We start from the raw sequence: 12,232 nt of genomic DNA, 5'->3' as shown, positions 1-12,232 counted from the left end.
TGATCCATGGGTGGATTTGAGCCCCAACTTAAATTCAAAACAATTTATTACAACTCGAGTTTAAGTTGGTGCATTGAACAATATTTTTGAGAAAAACGATTGTCAAAGAAAAAATTTTTAATGTATAAGTTTTGATACCAATTTTAAACTCAGTTTGATAAATTAATCGTTCTTCAATTCAAGATTAGTTAATATGAGTTGAGAAGCAATTTTTCACATGAAATCAATGTTTTCGAACTTGAACTATGCATGACTTGATCAAGAGGTAGGTTTACATCTTGACTAGTCTAACATCAGATTAATAGAGTTATCAATATGTTAGTATTATAAATAAAATTTTATATATATATTAAACTGAATCAATTCAACAAATACCGAATTGCCCTAACGATGGATTTGCCATCATAACAGAATTATACTATACTATCTAAAGTATGGCTTTTTAATAAGGACCTTAATCTTGGTACTACCTAGCATAACAAACAAGCAATTTTAACAAACAAAAGAATTACATCACTAGCAGTTATCTGGAGTTCCTGCACAAGGTAACCTGTCATTTATCATTTTTTCCGGCAGCAACTTCCTGTGACCTCTCTATATATTGACGGTAAAACCCTACACTGGCTGCAACTGCAACTCGATACAGTGATGTTCATCATTTGAAGATGGTGCAGATTCAGCAGACTCAGATTTCTCACCAGAGTTCATCTCTTGAACTGGTGGAGGGTTAACAACAGCCTCTTCACTAGCTGCATTCTCTGCTAAATGATTTTTCATCTCCCTGTGCTCTTGACACAAAGCACACCAATGCATGCAGCAATGAACCATGCATGGATCACATGGTGAGTTCTGCAAAGCAGCAGCATTAATAAGCAAGCAAACAGTATATGCATCAAAGTCTTGAATTTTGTAGCTACCTAAAAATTAAGTTCGGTCATTGGCTCCTATAAAGACTCAGGTATAGGAGACCGGAAACTATAAAGACTCAGATATCCTCTCTTTCTCAAGAATGACTGATAAATGAAGTTTACCTTTAAGTTCAGTTGGAAGGATATATCTTATGCTACCCTACTTTAAATGCATTCAGTGAAGAAAGATGATAATGTGAGGTAAGAATTGATGCCAGAGGAGAGACTAAAGACAACGGATTTTTTAAGTCTATACCAATAAACCAGCTAGTTCACTCTACTTGCAAAAATTAAATTTCGGAATACAAAGACAAACTAAAATTTTTAGTCCATGGCCTTAATGCTACTTCCAGATAATTCATGTTCAAGCACTTACTCATGTTCTTCTACAAAACCATTGTTGTTTAAAGTATTAAAATCTTAACTATCAACTCTAAGAAAATAACCTTGAGATGATATTTCTTCTGTAATGATTGTCGAAACAGGCCAGTATAGATGCCACACATCCACCAAGCAAAAAGCAGACATTCAAATATGAGGAATGAAGTCTTGGGGTCAACTCCATGGAAGAGTGCAGTGGCCCCTGCAAGTGTCAATCCACCTTCAATGCACATGGCATGACAAACACATGCATTAGTCCAAGGAATTTCTTCTCTCAATGTTTCAACATTATGACCGAACAACACACATGGGCAAAAGAGTCCAGTGCAGCCTGTCAAACAAGGTAAAATTTTCAATGTGATCAATAATCATGATAAAATATCAAATGTGCTTTAGTAAGGAATTAAGTTTGGAATATTGTCAATATTTTCCAGTAAACATTATCCCAAATAAAAACTGTAATATCATCATCTGGACAGTGAATTCAATCAGTGACTTTCAACCCATTCTGTGATTCTTTTCTAATCCTTAAAATTCTCCTAAATGCTTCATTTTGCTGCTTCAACACATCTCTGTGATTCCAACTATTCAATCAATGCTGCTTTTTCATAGTTCTTAGTCTAACTGAAATCAGTTGATGAAGCAAGGATTATATATTTTCCTTGATGACAAAAACTAATATTCACAAATTAGGTGATATGTCAGCATTTGACCGTAAATTCATAACAGCAAGGCTAAGAGACTCTTACAACTCTCAGTATCTTCAGCACATCCAAAAATTCCAGTTGTCCAATCTTCATCAGCAGGAGGCTCGTAGCTTTCAGGTAGCACTTGTCCACATTCACAGCATCTTTGAACATTCAACTGCATAATATATAGTAAGTAAAATCATTCAGCAACAAACATTCAACAGAGTACATCTAGTAGAGTCAATGTCTCCACAAATGAAAATTACTTCCCAATTAATCGTTATATCTTGCCCCTAGATAAACATTCTCATTCCTAATCTTTGTTATTTAGGTCCAAACAGCTTACGAGCCGGGGGCACTGTCCCTGTTCTCCTGCTAAGCCGGGAACAGGTCCCGTCCACCGGCCGGGCAGTGGGATCCATGTGCATCATCATCTCCATGTTTTCCTCTCACTTTCATTAGTTCATACACATTATATTCATTGATAACTCCTATCTTACCAGATCGAATAGAAAAAAAGAAATCGTCTCATAACGGCATCGGATTTACATTTAACAAGAAGGAAAACAAAAAGAACAACACAAAACCTGAGGAACTTCCACAGGTTGATTGAGTTCTCCAGGTGTGATATCTTCAGAAGGTTTCTGATTTCGCGTCAACTTAACGTAACGGGACTGCGTATGTCTGTCCGCCATCTGATCCAACAAGACATTTAGTTTGAAAATTCAATTCATGCATTAATTAGTGTACACGAGAGGAACTGTGAACCACATGTCTGTATATGGAGAGATATGAGAGGCGTCGCGAGAAGATCACTGATCACTCCCTGAATTTCGACCAACTATTTTCCTGATTTGTTCAATGGCCTTTATCTTCTTGCGCTAAGACAGAGGATACATTTATATAAAATTATATATATAAATTTTTTTTTTGGTGTAATTTTATATTCAAATTATAGTATATATAATTAAATATTATTTTATTTTTAATATTTAATTATTTAATTATATAATAATATATTAATATTTATATACGTACATATAATATTATTAAGTGTATAATATACTTATACAAGCAAGATAAATTATTGTTAGTGTGATATATATATAATTTTAAATTTGTAAAATATGGTAAACACCTTCTAAAAGTGTATTGGTAAATTTTTGGAGTCTTATAATAAAATTACGTCTATTTAATTTAAGTACATAAATATGTATATATTTATTTGTATTATTATATAATTAAATAAATTTAAATTAAATATAAAATAATATTTAATCATGTAATAATATGTATAAATATATACATATTTGTATATTTAAAATAGGTATGTATAATATTGCTCATAGTTTAAAAAGTTATGTGATAATTTTCAAATAATAAAACTATACATTTTTTTGTATATAATTTTTATACATAATAATATATTATGTATGATTAAATAATTTTGAATTAAAGATAAAATAACACTTAATTATGTGATAAAGTATTACCTATATATCTAAATTATATATATTTAATATTACTCATTTCTAAAATATATGTTGTAACTAAATTACTTTTTTATTATCATTTGATCTGTATTCTAGAAAATGATACGAGAGGTGATATACAAATATCATTTGATAATCATACAGATATCGTTTATTAAATAACTCACTTAAAAAAATTAAGCCAATAGAAAGAAAAAAATTGCACATAGAAAATATAAACTCATATAATATGTATTACAAACACAAGAATCATACAATTTTAATCATATTTTTAAAATTTTTAAAGTTTCAAATATATTTTTAACAATTCGATTTTATAGTTTGGAATCTTTTATCACATACAATTGCATAAAATATTTTTAACAATATTTGAGTATAAACTTATTTTTTTATTATCTAATATGTATTCATCTGTACTCAAAATTTAACTTAAATTAGCTAAAACTCTATTTGCTCTTCAATTTGTGAACCCGAATTAGGTTCACTTGATTCAAATTTGAATGATTTGGACGGAATCCCATCCTATCTGGAGGTTAAAAATGGGAAAGACATGCACTTGGAGCTGTTAGTTTCCCAAAAACATTTAAATTTTCACATTGTCTTTGTGAGGAGTTTAGCCGAGCAAGGCGAAAAGATTGTTCATCTCCCAGAAGCCTTCACTCTAAAAACCCAAGAACCCAATTATTACCGACCCTGATAAACTATCATTTTCTCTCTTATCACGCTACTCTTCCTTGACAACAACCTTTCTCCAGAACACAACTAAGTTCCTATTTATATTCCCCTGTCCTGTTGAACTTCTCCGCCATTATCACCAACTAGTTTCTCTTGCTGCTACGCCGTTTTAAGATGTCAAAAATTCACAATACTGGCACTACTAGACACTGTTCTGCGCCAGTCAGGCGGATTCCTACTCCTGGGAAGGCTACTGTTCTTGCAATAGGAAAGGCCTTCCCCAGCCAACTTGTTCCTCAGGATTGTTTGGTCGAGGGTTACACTCGTGGCACTAAATGCGACGATGTTTCCATCAAGGAAAAATTGGAAAGCTTGTGTAAGTGAACTCACTGCTACTCATGCTCAGTCACTAAAGTAACTTTATTACTTCTACGTAATGTTTCGAATGGCGAATCAAACGGTTTGACTGATTCAATAAAAAATTATAAGCTAGTTCGGTCTAGTTAAGTTATAAACTTGGCTTGGGACTTGAACCAAGATGAACCACCATTAACTGGCTCAAACAAATTGATTCTCGGGTCAACCAATGGTTTACTCTAGGCTCACTGCGTGCTTTTTTTAAAAAAAAAAAAAAAAGCTGTTTGTTAGGTAAAACCACAACTGTGAAGACAAGATACACTGTAATCTCCAAGGAGATCCTTGACAGATATCCCGAACTTGTGACGGAGGGATCGCCAACTATCAAACAAAGACTTGATATAGCAAACCCAGCTGTTGTAGACATGGCCTTGGAAGCAAGCCTTGCTTGCATAAAGGAATGGGGAAGACCTGTAGAAGACATCACTCATATTGTCTATGTTTCATCAAGTGAGATTCGCCTTCCGGGCGGCGATCTCTATCTTGCTAGCAAGCTTGGCCTTAGAAGCGATGTTGGCCGCGTAATGCCGTATTTTCTAGGCTGTTATGGTGGTGTCACTGGCCTCCGTGTCGCTAAAGATATTGCTGAAAACAATCCAGGGAGCCGTGTCTTGTTAGCTACTTCTGAAACTACCGTACTTGGTTTTCGTCCCCCAAACAAGGCTTGCCCTTACGATCTTGTTGGGGCAGCTCTCTTTGGTGATGGAGCTGCGGGTGTAATCATTGGAGCCAACCCATTAATTGATAAAGAGTCTCCTTTCATGGAATTAAACTGTGCAGTTCAACAATTCTTGCCCGGGACACAAAATGTTATCGATAGGCGCCTTTCCGAAGAGGGGATAAACTTCAAGCTTGGCAAGGACCTGCCCCAGAAGATTGAAGATAATATAGAAGATTTCTGCAAGAAGTTGATGTAAAAAGATGGTTTGAAGGAATTCAACGATCTTTTTTGGGCAGTCCATCCTGGTGGACCAACAATTCTGAACCGCCTGGAAAACACATTGAAATTAAACAATGAGAAGCTGGAGTGTAGCAGGAAGGCTTTAATGGACTATGGAAACGTAAGTAGCAACACTATCTTTTATGTCATGGATTATATGAGAGAGGAGTTGAAGAATAAACAAGTGGAAGAATGGGGACTTGGCTTAGCATTTGGGCCAGGCATTACATTCGAAGGCATTCTTCTTCGTAGCCTTTAATCAATCACATGCTGCAGTTAATAGTCTTTTATTATCAACCCTTCGATACATGTGAATTCAGTAGTAGTTCCGAGGATCGACCATATTCAAGAATTTTTATTTTTAAGTTGAGCTTCCAACTTTTGCATCCTAAAATGACTAAAACATCCCTTAGCCACAATAACCTGGTAATTGTTTTCGGACTCACATTAGACATTGATTGATTGGACCCAATCAGGGGATTAATGTACGATTAGACTGATGTGACATGTGATTGATTAAATAATCATTAGAATAATATACCACCAAATTGACATATGGTCTACTGATATAGAGTATATTTCTTAGAAGGTAAACTCAATTAGAGTTTTAGTAATCGTAAAAATTTTTTCACTCCTTTAATTAAGTGATTAAATAAATATTAAAATAATATTCAATTAATTAAGTTGTGATCTTGATTAGATTAACTCAAACTAAGTGATAAAATATATATTAAAACAACATTCAATTTAACTAAAATAACGTAATGGTTGACTCATGACCATGCACAATTAATCCTAATAGTTTTTAGAGTTAATGATTGATTCGGTCTAGTTAAAGTCAGGGTTAGTTTGAATTTAGATAAAAATTATAATATTCAATTTAAACTTATTTAAATTAATGTATAATATCATATAAACTAATAATGAAATGAATAATATGATCGAATAGAAAATAAAGTTAATCTCATAACAAATCATTAAATTAAAACTTTAACTCTAAATTAATCATTCGAACCTATTAGTGGATCTAACTAAGAGCATTTTCACTCTAGTTAAGAGTGAAAAATATAAAAGTTGGTTGTAAGTAACAATGAAAATAAATAAAAGGTCTTATCATAATTTACTAAATCAAACAAGATAATTTCTTTACTTACGAAATATAAATTGAGATATTAATTAAAATAAATAAAAAATTTTTGTTTAAATATTGTTAGACAAACTTTTAATGTAGCTACTTTTCTAAGTAAATTCATTATTTATTCTAATAATGTAATTTTCCTTTAATATATCTTCTATTTAATTGTGCTTTTTCTTAACACAATTAACAATGATACACTATAATGGTACATTATTATATTGAATACAAAATAATCTGATAACTTATATTATAATAAATTCAAACTCTTATTTAAAACTTATTGTGGAAACTTTCACGAATAAAAATTTAAAATTTAAAATATTGATTTCTAAGAAATGTTTTAGTAAAAGTTGAATAAATTCTTTTATCAAATCGGAATAGAAAGAAAAAATGTAATTTTCTAAAAACCAAGTGAAAGTGCGAAGTGCGAATGTGAGAATGCTTTTATAAAGCACAAATATGAGAATGCGCACACATTCTCTCACTCATGCATTTATAAAAATAGTTTTATAAAAACATTCTCACATTTGTATTTTTCACTTAGTTTTTAGGAAATCATATTTATGCTTTTTAATTCTATTTGACATTAAAACTTGTCAGCTATTATACTATCTTGTATTCAATATAATGATGTACTATTAAAGTATATCGTTATTGACTGTATCAAAAAAATACAATCAAAAGGAAGGTATATTAAAGAAAAAAGATGATAAATTTGCTTAAAAAATAAGTATATAAAAAGTTTGTCGAAAAACATCAGGGTAAATTTTTTTATCCATTTTAATTAATATCTCATATAAACAACGGAATAAATAAATACTAACAGATGTCAAGCAAACGACGTAGTTTCTTCCAAATCAGTTACCTTCTGATTGAAGAAAAGAATAACTAGTTACGGGAATCTGTTCTCTCTCTGTCTCTCTAAAAGCGAATTTCGCGATACACTGAAGCACTACACAGCGCTTAGATTTGATCGTCGTTACTTTGCTATATTAAATACTCCAGGTAAGATTTTCTACCGGAAGTTTCTAATTTAGGGTTTTTATATCTCCATTTCTTAAGAACTTTATTGAATTGATGAATATGTCCTTTGAATTTGTGAATGATATGATTGTCAACTGAAAATTGGCCAATACACGTTTCTTATTAAGTGAAAATAGAAATGGTAGAAAAGGTATTTTGATTGCCAAATGCATGACGGTTTTACAAATTTACTTGCTTACTATTGTTTTTGTTTGTCAGAAAATTGTTTTCAATGAGGGAAGCTGAAGCTGGAAATCCTATGAGTAGAGCATCCAGCAGGCAATTGGTGGTATGTTTTTACTGGTGCATTGGTTAGGGTTTACTTTATATGAGAAAACCTATTAGTGTTAAAAATGAGTATTAATTTGTGTAGTAACAATTACAGGTCAGTAGTGTTATTTTATCTCTAATTCAAAATCAACCAATCACACATTAACACATTATTGTTAGTATACAAGTGAATACCTAGTGCATATAATTTTATTGATAAGGTTTTTGTGATTTTAGTTGAAAGTCTATTGCTAATTTGAACACGATGTACGAGTAGATGAGGTGAAGATATGAAAGCGGAATGGTGGAAACTGAAGGTGATGGAAGAAGCATGGATATTTTAGCTGTGATTTGAACATGATGCACGAGTACTTAAAATATTTATCTGTGGAAGGGAAGCTTTCATCACATATTAGAGAAATATCTGTTTAAGGAGGACCTATGAGATATTTTGTAGCACCCACTGGATATTTTTCTAGGTTTTTGTATTGTAGGGCACAAGAATAATGTTTAATGTGCTTAGAAACACTTCCCTGGCATTGTGATCTTTAATCAACTTCTCCGTTGTTGTATGGATTCTTTTTCGGTTGAAATTATAATTTTTAACTTTTTGAAAACTGCTTCCTTTATCAGGGACAGAATGATAGTACTAGAAATGGACTCTTTCCTCAACTTTTCACTTCTGTACCATCTCTTAATGGAGCTGCTTCTTATCTTGCTCAAACAACCTCATTGATAACTGGCTGTTTCTCTGATTATTCTGGTAAACTAAGTGTTTCTTCCATTCTCTTTTGTTATTCCTTCTGTCTTAGTTTACATTATCGTCTTTATGTATTTAGTTGGTGGGATTGGCTCGGTGTTATCGTTTATGGGACTTTGGCATAGAGAATATTATACATTCATAGTTTAATGACTGGACCTTGTATTTGAAGCTGATGTAGAAGCTGAGGGACTTTTATATACTCTTCTAGTGATGAATATCTTGCCTTTTCCTCAAAAATATTTTAACTCTAAATTTTGAACCAAATTTAAATTTCTTGATTTTAACTTGTTCATGGTTACAATACCTTCAGAAGCATTAACAGGGCTGTATATATCCCCTAATGAATAATAGTTTTTTTTTAATGAATATCTTTGCAGTGGAACGTGCTTTGGGAGATTCTGAGGATTCAATTATACATGCTCAGGAACTGGTTACTTTTTCTTCTGGACGAACTGGGCAATCTCTGGAGTATACAAGTAATTCATCATCATCTGAACCATCTACTTCTGCAACTTCCTCTCTGCCTAATCCTGACAGTGTAACTAATTCTAGTCATGAGCTTGTACAATCAAATGATACTGGTCCAAATGGAATACCCCTTTTTAAAGGGTATGCATTGATTCTGCAGTGTTAATGAATGTCTTTCATGTGAAGTTGCAAAACTGTGTGAGATACTATGGGCAAATGATTTAAAGATTTAGTTATTTGTTGTAAAGTTTTAGTTACTTGTACTCTGTTCTGGTCCCTATCATTAATTTCATTCCATTGATCCTTTCCTTTGTCTTGATTTTATAGTTGAGGATAAGTTGATTCAGAATAAGCAACATTTCTTTTCACTTACTAGAAAACTTCCGTCCAAAGAAAAGTGAAATCCTTTTTTTTTTTTGTGTGTGTTTCCGTGCCTGCAAAGTATTAATGCATAAGCTTTCTCTGTGTAATCGCTCCTTGAAATAGGTGAAAAATCATCATTTTTTTCCTTTATTTTTTCCTGGAGTGGAAGTCATGTGATGGTTACTTTCAGGCTTATTGAACGGGCACGAAGAACTGTTCGTGGTTCGGCAGATGATATAGGATGGCTACAGCATGATCCAGAGATGCCTCCAGTTGAAGATGGAACTGAAATTTTTTTAGAAATTCTTGACAATATCAGGTACTGGTAAATTATTTTTATCTTTCGTATGCCTCTCTGTTCTTGGCGTGGTTATGAAAATTGATGATTTAGTTGGTTTTGCCTATGTCAGGCATGGTCTGCACAAACTGCCAAACTCAATGGTCTACTTGTTAGTTCCAGGTAGCCACTGCAATTTACCTTTATGAATTAGTATATTCATCAAATAAAGTTGCTAAAATATCTTTAAAAGAAATTAGCAATCACCAAATTCGTCACCTGCACAAGTTGACCCCTTGTAGCAGTGAATCCTGATCCTATTTGGTAGTTTAAGCATAGAATTGCTTACAGTTTTTTCCACCTATATGCTCATTGGAGGCTTATTTTATATCTGACAGGTATGTTTAGTAATCATGGTCCACTTTATTTTGTTAATACAAAAATGAGTTTCTCAAAGTTGGGTCTGGCCTGTCACATTGCCAAGATTCACAGCGAGGTACTTATGTTTTTTTTTTTTAATTTGAATTCTTTTGCTGTATATTAATATCTTATCCTGAAAATAAAATGATCTATAATCAGGCTTCAGTAGAGAAAAATGCTAGAGAGATAAAAGAGTACATTGAGGAAATCTGCTGGGGTTCAAAGAAACGTGTTTTGCTTCTTGGACATAGCAAAGGGGGTGTAGATGCAGCTGCTGCATTATCATTGTACTGGCCTGACCTGAAAGATAAGGTCGCCGGGTTGGCATTAGCACAGAGCCCATATGGTGGGAGCCCCATAGCTTCGGATATTTTACGAGAAGGACAACTTGGTGATTATGTTTATTTACGGAAACTTATGGAGATTCTGATCTGTAAAGTGATCAAGGTATTTGAAGGTGTCTGTTCATTATTAGCTTTTGATTTTGTCATTATCTCCTGTTGTGGGGTCATTTTTTTTCCCAGTTGTTTCTGTCTTATTTTTACTTATTATCTGTGACCGTGAAGGGTGATTTGCAATCTTTAGAAGACTTGACTTACGAGAGGAGGAAGGATTTTTTGAGGAAACACCGACTGCCCAGAGAACTTCCTGTTGTCTCATTCCATACTGAAGCTGGCATTACTCCTGCAATTCTTGCCACATTATCTCCTGTTGCTCATGCAGAGCTACCCTCCCTATCCGCAGGCCAACCTGCAAAAGTCCCAGTGGTAATGCTTCTTGGTGCTGCAATGGCAGCTTGTGCCCAACTTTTACAGGTGAGAAGAGTGATGGGCTTGTCACCTGTCGAGATGCAGAAGTACCTGGATCCATTGTAGTGCGGCCAAAACGTAAACTTGACCATGCTTGGATGGTTTATTCTTCATTGAATGATGATACTTCTGAGGCAGATGCTTCCCAGGTTTGTGAGGCACTTTTGACTTTGCTTGTGGAAGCTGGGCAGAAAAAGAGGCATGAACTTGCAATGAAAGATGAATGACATGAAGTATTCCATTTCAAAATCTCCTGTTATCATGCCGTGGTGAACTGTTATACCCTTTTTTATTTTATTATCCGATATCTTCTTTCCTTATCATCATGGCGTCATTTTGATTGAATTAGGCACTTAGCTTGAGTATATAAAAGGACTCTTGTTTTTTTTTAATTGGAATGTAAAAATCAAAAGAAATTTACACTGAAACCAGCACCAGGTTGATTGAATTTTTTGTATTTCAGCATTGTGATTTGATGTGGTAACTCGAGTAATATTTTATCCATTAATAATGATTATGAATAAGGACATGTTATTTCGAACTTTATATATGAATTTATTTTTATTGTTAGTCGATGAATTATTGTTTTCTGGAGTGGATAGACTGTGATTATTACCTCTCTTTATGGTATTTTTCTGGGAAGTATTTGTTGATTTAAAAAAGTTTGATTATACATCCATTGATTTTAGTATAACAATTTAATCAACTTAACCTTTAAAAATTTACCCCCAAAAATAAATTAACCCATAAAAAAATAATTAATTTTCTTATTTTCGTCAATAAATTTGAGTAAAATTGTTATTTTTTAAACTTACGCAGAATAATTTAACTATCTACAAACAAATTTAGGATCATAATTTTAAAATTAGTAATTACTAATTAAAAAAAGTTAAACACATCAGGTATAATATCTTATATGCTATATTATCAAATACATATTACAACAAAGTCGTACACAAGAGGCTTAATAAGTATTGGATCAAGGTAATTTTAAATGAAAAGGGGCGTATGAACTGTATTTAAAATAAGATTAGATTAGGTCTAAATTAAAAACTAATGAGAAATTAATAAATTGCCATTTGAATTTAATTTAAAAATAATTTAATATTAGATTTAATCTAAATCAAATTCAAACTTTTTATACCATTTATTGATAAAAATAAATTAAAATTTTAACCCAAATTTAGTTTACTCAAGT

General features: G+C 32.6%; 1 protein-coding gene and 2 pseudogenes across 1 annotated transcript; 2 read left to right on the top strand and 1 right to left on the bottom strand.

Moving 5' to 3' along the window:
• Positions 1–316: 316 nt before the first annotated feature.
• On the bottom strand, positions 317–2,854 carry LOC123223335 (cell number regulator 6-like). The gene is made up of 4 exons (XM_044646485.1): positions 2,566–2,854; positions 2,039–2,153; positions 1,355–1,620; positions 317–849 (listed from the first exon to the last, which is right to left on the bottom strand). The coding sequence occupies exons 1-4, from the start codon at positions 2,671–2,673 to the stop codon at positions 616–618; spliced, it is 723 nt and encodes a 240-aa protein (XP_044502420.1). The 5' UTR covers positions 2,674–2,854; the 3' UTR covers positions 317–615.
• Positions 2,855–4,320: 1,466 nt separating this feature from the next.
• On the top strand, positions 4,321–5,762 carry LOC123223334 (annotated as a pseudogene).
• A 1,736-nt stretch (positions 5,763–7,498) lies between these two features.
• LOC123223333 lies at positions 7,499–11,580 on the top strand (annotated as a pseudogene).
• The last annotated feature ends 652 nt before the right edge of the window (positions 11,581–12,232 follow it).

Source organism: Mangifera indica, chromosome 8 (assembly GCF_011075055.1).
Source record: "Mangifera indica cultivar Alphonso chromosome 8, CATAS_Mindica_2.1, whole genome shotgun sequence".
NCBI classification, from domain to species: domain Eukaryota; kingdom Viridiplantae; phylum Streptophyta; class Magnoliopsida; order Sapindales; family Anacardiaceae; genus Mangifera; species Mangifera indica.
The sequence above is the reverse complement of the archived record's forward strand: the minus strand, read 5'-3'. Positions and strand labels throughout refer to the sequence as shown.